Source organism: Fistularia commersonii, chromosome 24 (assembly GCF_037954325.1).
Source record: "Fistularia commersonii isolate RoL2024-O1a breed Wild chromosome 24, RoL_Fcom_v1.0, whole genome shotgun sequence".
NCBI lineage: Eukaryota > Metazoa > Chordata > Actinopteri > Syngnathiformes > Fistulariidae > Fistularia > Fistularia commersonii.
The window spans coordinates 11,629,839-11,648,318 of NC_141307.1; the positions used below are offsets into that span (position 1 = coordinate 11,629,839).

Below are 18,480 nucleotides of genomic sequence, written 5' to 3' on the forward strand. Positions count from 1 at the left end.
ATCTCCTCAGACACTGAAGCTTGCAGACACACACACACACACACATACACACATACACACATGCGCGAAGCCGTGTTTATACAGTCCAGCTGAGGATTTTTTGGAAGGTGTTAAGCCAGAACTGGCAAGGTCTTCTTACACAACCAGCGCCCTTTGCCAGAAGTTAATAAAGACTTGCATTGATCCTGATGGGTGGGGAGGGTTTTAGCAATGACCACGGTCAGAAGGGACCATGCACTGTATGCTGGTGGTCTAGCGGGTGTGTGTGTGTGTGTGTGTGAGTGCACGTGCACGTGCATGTCTGAGGTTTGCAGCATTTCAAGTGATCAATCAACCACATGTCTAAGAACAGTTCACGCTCCTCCAATACAATGAATTACCATTTTAAACTTTGTACCACGAGCGGAGGATCACGGCCTCAGCGCAGCAGAGAAGAAACAGGAGGAAGATAGATTTGAAAATTCCCTCAAAAGAATGAGATTTTTCGGTGCAAACTTGGACTTGGAAACAAAAGCATAAAGCGAGATCGTGTCACTTTTACACGTCCCGCCTCGAGAATTGTTTTAATTATCAAGGACGTCGAGATGGGAAGGTTTTTTTTGTCATTCAATGCACTTTTTCTGGGAATTTTCACACTTTTCGTGTTTTAAAACTTTTTTTTAACCTATTTTAGTTTCCAGACTCTATCGCATGTATTTGAAACAAACATTTGATATATTGAAATATATTTCTTAAGAAAAAAAAATATATATACATATAGATAGATAGATAGATAGATAGATAGATAGATAGATAGATAGATAGATAGATAGATAGATAGATAGATAGATAGATAGATAGATAAAGATTTATATATGAAAAATGTGTTCATAAATTATACATAAAGAATCGTGTGTATTTGAAACAAACATTGGATATATTAAAATGTATTTCTTAAAAAAAAAAAAAAATATATATACATATATATACATATATATATATATATTTTTTTTTTTAAGTAACATATTTATATATTTCAATATATCCAATGTTTGTTTCAAATACACGTGATAGAGTCTGAAAACTAAAATAGGTAAAAAAAAGTTTAAAACACAAAAAGTGTGAAAGGCCCAGAATTTATATATTTTTTTTATTAAAAAAAGAAAAAAAAAATTTTTTTTTCTTTATTTTTTATAAAAGAATATATTTAAAAAAATACATTATATAAATTTTTAATATAAATTTAAATATAAATTAAATATAAAAATATTAAATATACATTAAATATTTATATTAAATTTAAATTAATATTTAAAAGTTTAAATATAAATTTAGATATATATATATATTTTAATATATCAATAATAAATAAATTACTAGAGGAGTTACAAACATAATAATACCGTCTTTTTTTTTTCCCTTGAAGGATTGTGAGTCCATATGTCCTGATTTAATTTCCTATGTTAGACAAAACATTTTTACGCGCCGATGCTCAGCGTGTTGGAGTGGGGTTTTATCCACGTCCAAATATGTCCGTTCCTTGTCTGTCGTCTGATTCCCTGCTTGTCCGTCGCTGCTGCCACGAGCATAGAAGCCCATTCACATGGAGCCCAGTCAGTCTGTAGTCCCGTCGCCTGCAGCGAAAAGGAATTTCAGCTCCTTCAGGGGGATTTGAACAAAGATTTCCTGCCCCTTATTAAATTGTAATCTCCCCTCTGCCGCTCACTTTCTCCCCTCCTCTCCATTTCAGACAGAAAAATCAGCCCCGGTTCAATCCGCGCGCTATTTTTCTGCAGATAGATGTGTTTGTACCTGCACGTTCGTGTGACGTCATATTACCTGCCACCAGATGGGGTGATGATTCTCTCTCCTTCCCCTTCACCCGCCTCTTCCATCTCCTATTTTTCTTTGAGCCGTCCCTCCGATTGATTTAATTTACGCTCAAAACTCTGTTTTTTGTCTCTTTCTTCCCTTCTTCCTGTCGCACGTTTATCGCCACTCCGTTGGCGTTGGCGGTATTTTCATGCAGTATCAAACTGTGGAATCCTTTGATAGAAACAGAATACAGACTTTCCTGGGCTTTTCCTGCTGGAAGTCGTCCCTGGCTACGTGCGGCTCCGGCCTTTTTTTTTTTTTTTTTTTTCACTTCTGGCAAACAAAGAATGGAACAATTGATGCTGCGTGATTGTTCTGGATTTAGCCCCCGTAATTCAAAGCCCCAGAAAATTTCTCACCTTCAGAGATCTGATTCTCAAATTGACTTGTGTATTTCCTCTGCATGCACGCACGCTTGAATACTTGCCAGAGCCAGAAATACTGTTGGAAAAAAGCGTCAACATGTATCTCGAAGTATAGAGAGAGAGAGAGAGAGGGGAATGAAATGGGGTTTTTTAATCGCAAGCTTTCCAAAGCTGACTACTTCGCCTTGTTTCACGAGCCTCATTCTGAAAGAAAACTTCTCGGATCGGGGGACGGGGTGAAAGCCGCCGAGAGATTTGGCAAAGAAATGAAAACCAACTACTCGAGTGCCCCACCGGGCCCGGCCTCTTATCCTAACACAACAATATGCTATTCATTTATTCGACCGTTCCTTGCGCCTCGGACCGACACTTGCATGTGTTGTGTTTCCTGATGGATTTCCTGAGACTCCGGCAGGAGCTCAGACCATCTGGATTGTTCTTGAGGCTTTCTATTTTATATACTTTCATAGTTTGCACCCTTCCAGTGCCCGTGAAGGTTGTGAAGTCATCCAGGTCGTGGTTAGCCGCCCTCAAACCTCGTCGCGGCGACTGGATGTTGCTTTTTCTTGAAGATGTTCGCGTCTCTCATCCCGAAGGCTCTGTCCTAACAAAGAGCAGCTTTGTTTGGGGACCAAAGTATGAACGTTTGGGGAATTTGCACCTTTGTTACCCAAATGACAAAAATGTGTCCGCTAGCTGCAGGATGCAGTAATACATGACTGAAAAATAATCAGCCTGCAACAATTAGTACCCCAACTGTTTGGTCTGGGCGCCGTGATGCATACATATTATCTTCTTCCACAATATTCAGAACTGTGCAATATTTCATTTCATAACAGCTACACTACAATTTTTCCTTTTATCATACTATCGTGCACTCCTTACCTCACTTGTTACTAAGACACTTTATAGTTTCACTGAGACACTTTATAGTTTATTTCTAATTCTGCCTTTTTCTTTTTATCATTTATTACTGTTATATTTTCTGTAACTCTGGGACAACAATTTCCTTCGGGATTAACAAAGTTGTTCTTATCTTATCTTATCTTGGGACACGGTGTCGGAGCTGCAGCTTTGCATACCTGCGCCACAGCCGCCATTGTCAATATTATATACAACTTTGCACACATGGTATATATTTCCGCAGCGCACGGCACGTCACTCCTACCACAACTCTACCCTCTCATTTAATTGCGGGCACATTCGGCATAAGACGACTCCGTTTCTTTGGCGGAATCCCAAACAAGCACGTTGGAAACAGCATTACGGACAAACCGACGGAGCACGTTGAGGTCGCCGTGATCTTTAACAAAGTCTCCGGTTATGGACGACGATTATTAGCTGTCGAGGATGCTGACTAGCCTGCGGTGTATTTGCAGTAAACCTCCTCTATATCATATTTTAGCAAAAGTATCCGTGGTCCAGACACTTTTTTGCTGAGTTCGTTTGTGCTTCACGGTTCGTATTGAAATGAAGCGTTTTCCCTCATCGTGCACAAAACAAAATAACGGCGTGCTTGTCCAGGCATGCGCGCAAGCGACCGCCCGCGCATACATATGCAGATTGCCCTCATCGACCTGCTGTATCTTTATTCGTCTCTTAATGAGCCGATCGGAAATATGTTGGCGTTTCGGTACGCAGCTGGGGTTTTTTTGGGGGGGTGTCAGCTTACCTGTTTTCTCAGATCCCCCCCAATCGGCAGCTGGTTTCTGGTTGTTCGCGGCTTCACGTTAGCTTGAATACCGAACTGATTTTCAATCTTCGTCCCTTGGGCTTTCCCTAATCACAAAAGTTTGGCGGAAAAAAAACCAACAAGGTGCGCACGTGCAAAGACACGTAGCATTAGCGGATAATTTATGTGATGCTGGCTTGCTTCTCTCCCTGCCCGTGCACACGCGTCCACGTGCAAAACATACACACACCCCGTCTATAATACGCTCGTCTGTTTATACTGCAATGAAATTGTTAAATACCCCGGGCTACGAAACATGATCTCACGTACTGTAAGACGGCACATTATTACTTCGCTTATATATTACACAGGTACATCCTGTCCTTTGCATTCTATTTTAATTATCATTAAATCTCTTAAATTATTCTTCACGATCTCATCTAGTGTTTGGAAAAAACATGTTTGACAAAACACGTGTATTTACACTCACGTACACTTAATCTCAATACGCAGTTGAAAGAGAATATGTCATATCTTGTATTGTAGGGTGTACATAGGGTTAACACACACACACACACACACACACACATGCACGCACAGCATAAGACTAAACAGATCTGTGTTGTGTAACAGCTGTGCTCAGTAGTTTCTTCCCACGACTCTGCAGAATGAATAAAACAATGTATCCATATATATATATAGATATATATGTATATCTGTATATATATCTATATATATAGATATATATATATATATAAAACATATAATGTCAGTGGTCAAGGGAGCTCTGTCTAAGTGATATCTCGCTACAGTTTGTCCGAGTTTTTGTGCGTTCAAATGTTTTCTTAAGAATCGCAGGTGTGTTTCCTCCCCGTTACCAATTTGCAGGACCCGTTAACACACACACGTCTAGACGGCGTAATGAATAACAAACCGATCTGGCCGAGTCGAACTGGCTTCGCGTCCCGTCCCTGAACTTGTTCCCCGTTGTAAAATGGAAGTTTCCAACATTTGCACGTCGGATTTACAAGGAGAGGGTTCAACCTCACACCCCATTTTTAAGTCCACACACACATTTAATAGCGCTCGCATTAATGGCTCAAGTTTGTCGGGGATGCGGGAGCGGGCCGAGGTATGCGGCCGGGATTTATGTGCGTCGCTTCTCGAGACATGTGGTCGCGACCAAACTATGCTAATGGATCTTTGTTCGTGTCTGAATTATTTTTTTTTTGCGTTTTTGCAAAACGCTGAAGTTAGCACGGCAACATCAGGTGGCTCGCCGCAAAAAAACAACCGCCCCCCCCCCAAACCACCGCCGCCTGCTCCATGACACCGAATTCTCGCACGTGCAGCGCCGAGGAGCCGTCTGCGGCGTGCGGTTTAGGAAATGCCTGGTAGTCTCGGTCCACGCCGTGCAGACTGCAACGCACCTTCAACCTCACCTCCCCGGCGCCGCTGATTTCATTAGCAGGTACGCGGCGGTGGGACGCTCCAGCCGGCGCTACGGAGACGTGGGAAGTGCGGGTTTTGGCTGCGTCGAGATGGCGCACGTTATGTTTTGACTGAAATGATACTCCACACGTGTTTTAGAAAGTTTTTGGGACGGGCGTCAGGTTACCAGGTGGTTTGGAGACCAATCTAGTCTCTCAATGTAGGGGGTTTTTCATTTTCCAGAGATGAAAACGAAATTTCAAAGGATGTTTGCGGGACGCTCTTTCTGATTTCATCGTGAAGGTGTATTATTAATATGAAGATGTGTGATGGCTTTTGGTATTTAACCATTCTTGTGTGTTATTTCCCTCTGCCTGCCCGGCAATGTTTTTTTTTTTTCAGTGCCACATTGGATGCCGTTTGTTTGTTTGTTTGTCTAGAAGTTTATCAGGACAGTGTACAAATACATTACATTACATTACATTTGGCAGACGCTTTTATCCAAAGCGACTTACAATAGAGGACATAAGGACTTGCAAATACAAGATGCACAGGAAATATACAGAAAAGTAAGCTTGGGTTAGTGAGGTTTTTTTTTTTTTTTTTTTTTGACAAAGACATACACAAAGGTACACACACACACACACTGCGTAGCCTAACTTGGTGCCTAACCTGATCTGGGGCATCAGCGCAGTAAAAAGTCCTGAATAAATGATACAAATACATGAAGCACAGAGGCAGAGATGTTTGTACCAGATTATAGCTCATAGCTAATTTCCATCTGTAGTCCTGGACAATACGAATATAAAACTGTATAAAATATACAGATAGGCAATAAAATAACTACAATATATAAACAGGCAATAAAATATGTATTTTGCAAGTTGAAAGTGCTATTGTTGTGATATTGTTGTGATATTGTCACTTTGGTTCCAAATGTATCTTTCTTCTCACGCCGAGGTTTTGTCGTGGTTCGTTTTTGGTTTGAGCGTTGAGATGAAAAGGCTGGAACTTGGCGCATTTTAGCATTTTCAGCGTGTAGACGTTGACATTTTCGACATTGCGCAACCTTCTCCGGCGTTTATATTGGATGCACAGACAGCCAGGCTGGTCTGATACCTATTTATGAAGGGCTTCTGTGCACAAGAATCACAAGGTTCTGTGGAGAGCCTGCAGAACAGCAGGCACCGAGCGTCGCCTGTTGAATTATAACTGCAACCGGGCCGCAGACCCCCATACCAGACGGGCGTCGCTGCCAGCCAGCCGGCAAGTCAGCCAATGACCCACCCCAACCTCCACCCCTCGCCAGTCTCTCTATTTTCCTCTATCTCTCCATCTCCCCCTGTTTGTTTCCTCTTAAAAAAAAAAAAAAAAATTGCCATTGGGTTTTTCTGATTGAGCTTGAGATTTTTTTTTTTTTTTTTTTTGGGGGGGGGGTTGTTTTTCGCACAATCTTATGTCTAATTATGCAAAAAAAAACAAAAAAAAAAAACAGGAAACCTAGATGAACTTTTTGGTTAATGGCTGTAAAACAAGAATTTGACTGGCCAGCGATGTGGTTTCTTAATAATCACAGACGATGGTAAATGCATTACTTTAAAGCATGCAGTCTGAAAACAGATGGTTGCAATGACCGGGGTTGTTTCTGCTCGAGTCGAGTCTGCTCTTTATTTACTCTCAAACCTAGATTTCAATTAACTGCAGTGTGTACACTCAGTCAACTTTTATATATAATCTATTTCATGCCAGCTCCTTTGGCCAATAGTAAACTTTAGACTTTTCTGTGCCGTGACAAAGACAAAAAAAAAAAAAAAAGCAAGGGGTGTTATGTAATGATTGCGATTAGGTTAAAATTGGAAATTCAGAGTTCAGAGATGGAAAGGAGAGCTGAATTGAAGCGAAATTTACGTTGCTACAGATAGAAGAAGTGATCACCACCTACCAGGTTTTGACAACGCGAGTGCAAGAAATGTCCTTAAGCATTTTTTGAAATACTCCAAAAAAAAAAAAAAAAAAAAAGTTTTTTTTGTATGAAAATACTCATTTTCGGATTTTATCGGCACGTATTTTCAATTTCACTGGTCCTTGAATGAGAAATAATTCTAGTGTTTTTTTTTTTTTTTTTTTTTCTTGTCTGGTTGCATCAATAACAAATAAATAAGAAGTTAGCGGTTGGTCGTGATTTACGCTGCACGTCTGCCGATTCAGAGACGTTACCAAAGATGGACGCGCACAAAATATCACAACTACGAACCATTTTCTGTTATTTCATGAGTGCAAACCGGACGGTACTTAAAGGGCAAGGAGACAAGATTGCACATTATCAGTTCAGGACCGCGAGGGAAACTCTCATCTCAGCAGGATGTTGCAGCGGCGAGCGACGTGAGTTTCACACATCATTTGACAAGTTAAAAACCACCTCGGGACGAGTCCAGGAGGACGCTCACGCTACGCAGACGCTCCCAAAGATACGCCGGTGGTTTCCTGTTCGCACCTGACCACGGTTGTAAAAACATTTAGCGGAGGATGATGTGGTCATTTCTTCCTGAAGTAAATGAATGTCAACAGACGCGCCGAGGCCAAACATTACACCCTTCCAGGAACTTACCACACGCAACATCTGTCCAGCTGCAAGACGGATCATATAAATATATGCTGACAAGCCGTGTTTGCACGGTCTCGAAGATGTTTCTGTGACAATTTCCGGCTCTCCGGTTTTCCTGCCGGTCCAAAAACATGAGGTAGATGTAAATAACCCCGATTTTTGAATGGGAGGGAAAACACTTGTATGTATGTCGCTATATTTTGGTATTTGGGTATTTTTACATTACATTACATTACATTTGGCAGACGCTTTTATCCAAAGCGACTTACAATAGAGGACATAAGGACTGCAAATACACTTGCAAATACACGATGCACAAGAAATATACAGAACAGTAAGCTTGGGTTAGTGAGTTTTTTTTTTTTTTTTTTTTTTTTTTTCCACACAAACGCACACACACACACACACACACACACTGCATAGCCTAACTTGCTGCCAACCTGATCTGGGGCATCAGCGCGGTAAAAAGTCCTGAAAGAGAAACATTTTTACCTGTTTCTTGAAGGTTGAGGATTTTGCCCCCAGATGACCAAAGTAACAATATCACAACAATATGAGAGATGAGATGAGAACAACTTTATTTATCCCGAAGGAAATTGTGCCAGAGTTTCAAGTAAAAAACATAGCAGTAATAGATAATAGTAGAAAGGAGGAAGAATAAGAAATACAATGAAATATGAATTGTCTTAACTAATCACAACAATAGCACTTTCAACTTGCAAAATACATATTTTATTGCCTGTTTATATATTGTATAGTTATTTTTTGCCTATCTGTATATTTTATATATATATTGTCTTTTGCATACAGTTTTATATTTGTATTGTCCAGGACGACAGATGGAAATTAGCTATGAACTATAATCTGGTACAAACATCTCTGCCTCCGTGCTTCATGTATTTGTACTCTGTCCTAATAAACTTCTAAACAAACAAACAAACAAACAATATGTGATAGCAACCCTGAATTCACTCAAATAGAAACTATCCATCTTTTGTAAACCCGTCATCTTCCGTTTATGTCCGCAGTTCTTCGAGTGACATCGTCCGCCCGGGATGGCGTCGACCATGCTGCTGGCGCCCGTCTTTGTCCTGTGGATGTTGGGGGGACAGGCTCTCGCGGGGGGCTACCCCCCGATACCTCACATGAAGTACATGCAGCCCATGATGAAAGGGCCCATCGGACCCCCGTTCCGAGAGGGCAAGGGGCATTATGTTGGTGAGTGGCCCATGTGGGCATCCTGATGGCGCCGAATCTCTTAATTCTTTTCGCTACGAGCGGGAAAAAAACGTCAAGAAATGCGAGGCTGTTCGCGATAGTTTGTTTTGAATTAACCGCCACCCATTTCAAGGTTGTTTTTGCTGATGATGTCATAGCAGGAGAAACTAAACGAGGCATCCAAGACCGCACCTCAGCCTGGCTTCTCTAAATGTACACATCATCGACAAAACGCAGATAAGCGGCATTTTCATATTAAAAAAGGGACGCGAAGCGACGTCTCCTCGGGAAACTCCTCAGCTAGCTCGTCCCGTGTCACCTAGTTTCATCCCGGACCGGACAAGATGAATCTAATCTTGTCTAATCCGAGCGACCGCTCATGCCGTACATTTCATAATACACTGCTCAAAAAAATAAAGGGAACACTTGAACAACACAACGTAACTCCAAGTCAATCACACTTGTGTGAAATCATAGTGTCCACTCAGGAAGCAACACAGGTTCATTTTGACTTGTTTTAAGGACATTACATCAAAGTTGGATCAGCCTGGAGTTTGTTTTTACACTTTAATTTGGAGTGTGATTCCTAATCCAGACCTCCATGGGTTGATACAATTGATTTGCATTGATCATTTTGGTGTGATTTAGTTGTCAGCACATTCAACTGTGTAAAGAGCAAAGTATTTCATAAGAATATTTCATTCATTTAGATCTGGGATGTGTTTTTTAAGTGTTCCCTTTATTTTTTTGAGCAGTGTATTTCCCCCCCCAGCTGTTGATCCCCGCGGGATATCAACGACACAAAAAGCTGCAGCGCGCGACGGCAAATGTTTTTTTAGGCGGAGACCCGAGGTGGTTGGAATACCAACTGTTTACAAAGCTCTCCTGGGGTAATTGTTTCTCCGCCATCTGGATGCCGTTACCTTCCCGATAATTTATCGCTTGTTCTCGAGTTGCGGCGCAGAGACGAGAAGGTCGAGAAAACAAAAAGTATAAGTCGTGCAGGCGCGGGTGAGGTGTGATACTCGCTCTAGATACAACTTGCTTTTCGCTCGATATCTTTGAAATCCGATCCAAAATTCAAGCTCGATGTGTGCCGTTCTGTCCTTGCGCTCATTCAAACTCAATTTCAGAGTTCTTGAGGTGAACATTTTCACTACGGTGCTATGAAATTGAGTTTAAACACATGTTCTATCAAAAGGAATCGGAGAAGAAACAAAAGAACTAAACAAAAGAACAGCAAAAGCGGGACTCTGGATTTGGAGAAAAGGGTTTTCGGCTCACATGATGGGCTGTTACTGCTATCTAGTGGTCACTTGTGGATATTGCGATGCTTATAAAAACTTCATGAGATGAGATCAGATTTAAAAATGACCTATTTTGCAAAACATTTCGTTCCAGTTTTGAATTAGAAAGCTTCAACTCAAGGCGTCACTTGAGAAACAATCATTTCAGGTACATCCTCATTGTTTAATCTTTGGCTGGCAGTAAAAGTAGACAGTGGAGCTTCATGCCAGGAAATAGAGCAGTGTAACTGTTCTTTATGAAAATAATATTCAGAAATAAATTCACCAGTCTTATATCGAATGTTGCTTTTCAAAATGCTAAAGCTGTACATTAATAACCCGTCCAAACCCAAATCTGATTGGAGCACAAAGGCGCCTTTTTAAAATGTTAGACAAAGCTCACAAACAACTTTGCGGGGTTACTTTAATAAAGATGCACTTTGGTTGGATATCTATTGAATGGGTGAAATAAAATGTGTAAAAACTTCTTTCAACAATGACGACCACAAGTGTGTTTTAGGTGAGAGGTGACGTCACAAAGGAAAACCAAAGTTGATCTCTTGTTTGGGTATAAAATACAGATTTTATAGATAAATGTCAATTTATAAGTAAGTGTACTTATGTAATATGCTTTCAAAAGTCCATTGAACAAGTATTATGAGAAACCTGCAGCACGCTAGTGTAAAGAAATTATTCTGTGCTGAAATTTCCTCTCAAATGTTTATAAAATATATAGTCTTGAAAAGGAGTTTTCACATTTGATCATGTTTTCTTTGCAAATGGAGCGCAGGCTAATCGGGAAGAGGCGCGAGTGTAAAAAGCCTGACCCGGTCGAGGTAACCTCGTACTTTCTGCTTTGGACTTTTACTCAGGGGAGAATAAATCCCTCCGCCTCTTGAAATTTGACCCCGCGTGCAAATTTGTAACGCCGAGATCCTTCGCCGGCGCCAAACCGCACGCCGTCGTGGCTCGGGGTTCGACAGCGAGCGAGGGGAAAGCCACCTTTTCGCTCCGACATCGTCCCGCTCGGGCGATACGAACGCGGAAAGGTCTTTAAATATGAAATATTACCTTGAATATCAACCCGTGGCCGTCGTTTTCCTTCAGGAGGTTGGAACCGCAGCCGAGCGTTTGCTTGAAAGAGTTATAATTCACCTTTACGTCCGCTGAGAACAAAGTATATCATTGCCTTGGGTGTTATTAAACAATTTCCTTCGACTTTTTCCTGCGTTTTTTTGTTCCAGGTAAACATGTCCCGAAATTCTTTTCGGGACGTTTTTAAAAGCGTCGGTATTTCAAATCTTGGAATGATTCGGACACACCGTCCCCACGCTTGTGTCCCGAATGTCGTGATTAAATCCAGGAATTTGATAAATATGCGAGAGAAGACGTCACCCTGCAGACGAGGACCGTGAATGTTATTTTCCTCTCACATCCTCATCAAATATTAACTGTTTCAGTCATTTCTCAAAATAAATGAATGAATTAATGACGAAATTAAATGAGATTAAATTAAATTAATCAAGTCGTACGCGTAAAAATCCTCTTAACGTTTTCCTCTCAACGTCTGCTTTACCAAAACAAGTCTTGCCACTTTGTAGGAAACTCTTTAATTCCATCCCGCCCTCGAAACGAAAAACTTAGCCTCAAAAAAAGACGCCATTTTTTTGTCATGATAGCAAAGCTAAATAGAAATATAAATTCAACCTGAGTTGTGATGTTATCATCCTTTAATAAAACGGGCACCTCTAAAGTTACATCTGAGAAAGTTCAGTTCTAAATATGTCACAAATCACTGCCCTCGTCCTTTGGTTTGGAGACTAACTAAGTGTCTCCAAACTAACTAAGTGAAACATACACGATGCAGGTTCAGCTTTAACTAACCGTCCCACAACCCGCAGGGATGCCCTCACTCTCCTTTTTTATTTTTTAATTTTTATTTAACCTTTATTTAACCAGGAAAAGAGTCTCGTTGAGATTAAAAACCTCTCTTAGAAGGGAGTCCTGGCCAAGAGGCGGCAATAAGTTGCAGACAGAACAATATTACAAACAGTCAAAAGAAGCAATTATATTTTAACAAGTTGACCTCGAGTGACCTCAACCTGTTTTTTGAAGCCAATACGAGGAAAACACTCTCAAATGGAAAACATGCAGCAATGATGCCTGCATGCAATAATACCGAGATCATGACGGTTTACCGGCGTTCGATACTCGTATCCTCGATCGGCGCTGGATCAATGAGTTTGGTCTCTTTGAGATCCCGCTGAGTGCTTTGTAATAACATGTAAGTTATCGTGAAGGTACCGAAAAGAAAGAAGGGTATTTGTGTGACTTTAAGGAGATCGGGATTTGAAAGTCTTTCACCTTTTTTTTCTGGCATTTTACCACTAATCTCAGTAAGCTGTGAAATCCTGCGTCCCGTCAATCGATGATGACCTTCTGTGTGGAAAGAAATCCGTCACTTTGAAAAAAAAATCCATTTAATCATCATCTCAATCTTTCTAAGACCTGATATTTTTATTCCAATGTATTATATTACCGCTAAAGTGAAATCAAATCCTCCTTAACACTTTAAGGGTCGTTTTAATTTTTTTTGAAACACACTATCTGCACTTCTTTCCAGACATGCCGCCCGTGATGGAAGTGAAAGGGGAACCAGGTCCTCAAGGCAAACCCGGACCGAGAGGCCCGCCTGGGCCATCAGGACCTCTGGGAAAACCTGGAATCGGGAAGCCGGGCCTCAATGGACAACCAGGACCTCAGGGCCCCGCTGGTTTTCCTGGAATCGGTAAACCCGGATCTCCGGGTCTCCCGGGAAAGATCGGGCCCAAGGGGATGCCGGGACTCAACGGAGAAGTCGGTCCTCGGGGTGAGCCGGGTTCCAGAGGTCCTCCGGGGCAACCCGGCCTTCCCGGTCCAGCCGGACTGTCTCTGAACGGGAAACCCGGGCTGCCAGGTATCAGAGGACCACCGGGGGCCAGGGGAGAACCAGGATTAAAAGGCATTTCCGGCCCTCCGGGTGAGCGCGGACTGAAAGGCGAGAACGGAAATGGGAAGCCGGGGCCGACAGGTATAAGGGGTCCGCCTGGGCTTAAAGGCAGCACTGGATCTCCCGGTCTCCCGGGTATAGGCAAACCAGGGGCAAGAGGCTTGAACGGACTGCCGGGTCATAAAGGTGACCGTGGACCGCCGGGCGATCAGGGTGAACCGGGAGAAGTCGGACCTCCGGGGTTACAAGGTCTAACGGGCTCGGCCGGGATAGGAAAACCCGGCGTAGATGGACTTCCAGGGGCTCCGGGCCAACAAGGTCCAAAGGGTGAACCCGGGATAAAGGGTAATCCAGGATTTCCGGGGACCCCGGGCTATGGAAAACCTGGTCTCAGTGGGCCAAAGGGGGAAAAGGGCCACGGCGGGTTGCCCGGCCTTCCAGGGGACAAAGGGGACCAAGGAATGGGGGGCCCGGTCGGAGAGCCAGGGCTGGATGGACAACCGGGACCACCTGGAGTTCAAGGCCCAATGGGACTCCCTGGAAAGCACGGTATGCCAGGACAGAAGGGCGAGCTCGGGCCTCAGGGCCCCCCGGGGCTTCCTGGCCTTAGAGGTGATCAAGGCCCCAATGGGTCCCCTGGTAATCCCGGAAACCCCGGGGAGAAGGGCCACCCCGGGCTAAACGGTGCCATCGGAAAACCCGGACCCAAAGGGGAGTCCGGTCATATCGGCCTGCCTGGAAATCCGGGGTTACAGGGCGCCCCTGGCACTAAAGGTGAGGCTGGATTTATGGGTACACCCGGCCCCAGGGGTCAGTCGGGAATTCCCGGTCTTCAGGGCCCCATGGGTCCCATGGGGCCACAGGGGGCCCCCGGGCCCAAGGGTGAGCCCGGGCTCCAAGGGTCTCCGGGGCTGGGTAAGTTCGGAGAGAAGGGTAGCACAGGCCCCCAGGGTCCTCCGGGGAAACCAGGCCCTGCCGGACTTAATGGCAACCCCGGGCCTCCGGGGCCTCCGGGGCCCCCCGGTCCTCCAGGAAACGGCCAGACGGTTATTGCAGGGCCAACAGATTCACAGTTGGAAGGAGATGAAATACCGAGAGACAGGAAAGGGCCAGCGTACAGTCAAATTCCACTCTCTGCCTCGGTAGCGCCGGCCTTCACAGCCATCCTGACCAAACCTTTCCCTCCCTCCGGCATGCCGATAAAATTCGACAGGACCCTGTACAACGGGCAAAACGCCTACAGCTCCTCTACCGGCATGTTCACCGCTCCGTTATCTGGCGTCTACTACTTTGCTTACCACATGCATGTAAAGGGAACTAGCTTGTGGGTGGCACTTTACAAGAACAACGTCCCGGCCACGTACACCTATGACGAATATAAGAAAGGCTACATGGACCAGGCGTCGGGAAGTGCCGTCCTAGAGTTGAAGGAAGGCGACCAGGTTTGGGTCCAGATGCCGTCAGATCAGGCAAACGGCCTCTATTCCACCGAGTACATTCACTCTTCCTTCTCTGGGTTCCTGCTCTGTCCCACATAACCCTGACCGTCGTTTCCAGCATGTTCCAATATTGGCACCTCGGAGAAGCCAAAAACAAAACAAAAAAAAAAAAAAACCTAAAGTACCTGCAGCCATAATAGATCCCCAGAATCCATAACATTCTCATTATTGTTTCATCTTTATCCGCGTCTCCCTCGACGGCATCAGTGAAAGAAAAAACATTTCCGAATGAAATACTGAATGATTTAAAAAGGCAGGGGAAGGAATTTCATACTGTGTTCTTTTTTTTCATTGTGCTTCAGATGTGTGTTTTCAGTTGTATTTTATGTTGGTGTTTTTTTTTTTTAAGCATATATTATTTTAATTATTGTTATAGTTTTATTGTTATTTCTCGGTTCCTTTTTTCGTCATGTATGTTTTGGGTTTTTTTTTTTTTTTTTTTTTTTTTTCAGGGGGTTTGGGAGGGGCTCAGAATATGAAGTGCCTTACTTTGTGATGTGCAAGTAACAGATCTTCCCGTGTGACTGCACATTCTGGCCAGATGCTCTGACATCGTACAGACAATATCGAAAAAAGAAGGGGGAAGGGGTTATTTCTTACTCTGGCCGCCGTCACGTCCCGTTCATGTTCGGACTGAACGCAATCAATTACAACGCTGGCATTAATAGCAGCGATACCGTCGTTACTTTATCTTTTCCTTTGTTTGGGCTCCAGTTGTTCGGTCAAATCTATACATGAGACGGTTTCTTTGTTTTTAGAGTGAAGTATATATATTTGACTGTTAGTCGGCTTAAACACCTGCTGGATATTTGTTTATCTGCTTCTGTCTGAATTTAGTAGCTGTCAATGATGGGTCGTTGTATAACTAGTAATTTATTGAAATATCCAGAAATACAATAAGAGACACTCTCGGACTGACGCGACCTTGTATAATGAGAATTGTCGCATTTTATTGGCCCTTTTGAAAAGAATCGACACGATCGCGCCAAGGCAAAGCCCTTTTCTTTTTTGAAATATTGTAACAGGATGACGGTGATAGTTATACAAACACGAACACATGCGTTTACACGCTACAAAACAGATCGGGAAAGAGATCGCAAATGGAAAATAAGCCCCGGTATCTTATTTCGAGCGGATTGATCGATCCCCCCCCCCCCCCCGTTTCCCTTTTGCACTTCACATCCCTCGACCTCGTCGTCGTCACTTTACTTCGAATGCTCTCTTCATGATATCCGCGTTTCCAAACGGTATGCTAACTATAACTGAGTCAGTGTTAACCTTTCCTCGCAAATCTGCGCCGCCGTGCCACGGGAGTCAAAGCCTCTTCACGTTGCGCAAACTCCGTGAAGGTGTCGGGAAGCGTTCGAATGTCCGAATTCCTCCGTAGATCCAAAAAAAACCCCCGTGACGAGTTTAGCTTCTTAAGGACACGCCTCGCTGCGAGGACACAATTTGGGATAGCGGAGTATACAGCTGGACATGAGCGTGGATTTGCATTTACTCCATGAATAAGTAAAGGAAGTGACTGAGGCCACAGCTTGTGAAAACAAAGGTTGTGTAACATTTAACAAGCCAGTGCCAGAATTCTTGGAGAGGTGGTAGGCCATGAGTGAGAGCTGTGCAGTTATTCATTTTTGTCGGGTGAAGCATTAAATATCCTTGCCGTGTGTGCGCACACGTGGGTTTGTGTGTTTTTAGTAAGTGTACCCCTCTGCCTCACATTGTGTCAGTTGGAGTGAGTGGGCGTGTGTGTGCGTGTTTGCATGTGTGTGTGTGTGTGTGTTCATGTGTCGTTGTGTTATATTGTCCGACCGGCATCCAGGTCATGAACACATCCGTGAAGACAATAATTAACTCTGGTTAAAGTTACAAAACCCCCACATCTGCCAGTGTTCCACAGGAAATTTAATTTGTTTTGGTTTTAAGAAAGGTTTACATGATCACACAAAAGGTGCATTTACAAAGTAAGGGAACCATTTACAAAAGATTTTTTTTTTTTTTTGTATGAATAGGAGGAATACATTATAGGAGACAGAAAAACAAAACAAATATTAAACAACCTTTTGAAATAACAAGCATTTCTATACATCAGTATCGCATAACACTGAAATAGTCAAGTTTGTACCTTGCTCCAATTGGTGTCCTAACGTCGTGCAAGAATCGTGTTGTGAAGTCCAGTCCATTCTGTGATGTGTTAAAGATTTTTTGTCAAAGATGAGAGTTTCTGAAGACAAGGGAGAAAGTCGATCAAAACGTTGGATGTTTTTTTTTTTTATTTCCAAAATGAAAAAAAAGAAAATTGGTGCTCGCTTCTCCTTTTGAGTGCCTTTGGTCAGAATATGATTATCATGTCACTCATACCAACCAACACTACCATGATTACAATGACTTTAAGACTACCTTAAAATGTGATGGAGGAATGTCAGTGTGTAGGGAGACAGTGCCAAATATTGAACTTTGCAATAGGAATGAAGATGTATGAATGTATGGATGAGTGTATGTATGTATGTATGTACGTATAAATGACATTTTTTTCTGAAAGAGCGGAGTATGTCGTGTCGTTATACAGAAATAATTCCCATTTTTTTTTCGGAAGAGGCAGTGCCAGGATAAGACTTAATCAGTATTTAACATCTACGGAACACAAACAGTGCACTCGGTCCGGCTCTATTTGTCTACATAACATGAACACACCTACAACTGCTATGTATCATTATTGTAATGTGAGTCTACAAGCAAGTCCAAGGCTCGTAATGTACTGTATGCTGCCTATTTTTTTCTACTTTGGACATATGAAATGGTGATGTGACTTACATGTGGCTATTACTCTCTGTCCTAATGTTTCCATCGACAAGTCACTTGCTAATGGAGTTTGCCCTGTGTGCAAATCACTTTAACAAGTGTCAGTAAGATCCATGTACCTTCTCAATCACAAATTATTGAACTCTTCTTTTCTCCTCTTTAACAAAGAAAAAAAAAAAAAAAAAAAAAAAAAAAAGCCTTGCTTCGGTTCTTGAGGGATATTTGTTTGTTTTAGTTTCAATAAATACAAACGGCCATTCCCATTTGCACATGAAATTAATGAAGATGTATTTATACATTTATGATAATTTAATAGGGATGCCAAAAGCCGACCACCGAAGCATAGAACGTATAAATCGTATTTAACAGCATTGATGAGTTAAGAGCATTTACAACATGTAGTTTGCATTCTAGTGTAATTTGTGAAGGATTTTTTTTTTTTTTTTTTTTTTTTTTGAGTTTTATTTTCTATTTGCGTAATGTACAATGTATCTACTTATCAGACTTTTGTCATACAAGGCTATTGCGTGCACTCTGTGCAATAGAATTTGGGTATAAAATGCACTCCTTTTGATTGAAAATGTTTGTCTGCTTATACAAAATCTACAGTACTTGATTGTATTGATATCACATCAATAAAAACCTTCTTGTATATGTGTGCCAGACTTCCTTTTCTGTATGTCATTTCCCGTTGGCATGAAATTACTTCCTTGTTGCACTTGACTATGATGACTGGACATTCAAATACCCACCATCGGT

The 18,480-nt window shown here is 42.5% G+C and overlaps 1 protein-coding gene across 1 annotated transcript in view; it reads left to right on the forward strand.

Moving 5' to 3' along the window:
- Positions 1-16,968, forward strand: part of col8a2 (collagen, type VIII, alpha 2) — a 49,153-nt gene extending 32,185 nt beyond the window's left edge. Inside the window, exons 2-3 of the mRNA XM_086171573.1 lie at positions 8,956-9,145; positions 13,055-16,968. Coding sequence (XP_086027699.1) covers positions 8,983-9,145; positions 13,055-14,958 — 2,067 coding nt within the window. The 5' untranslated portion in view covers positions 8,956-8,982 and the 3' untranslated portion in view covers positions 14,959-16,968. The remainder of the gene's footprint in view (positions 1-8,955; positions 9,146-13,054) is intronic.
- The last annotated feature ends 1,512 nt before the right edge of the window (positions 16,969-18,480 follow it).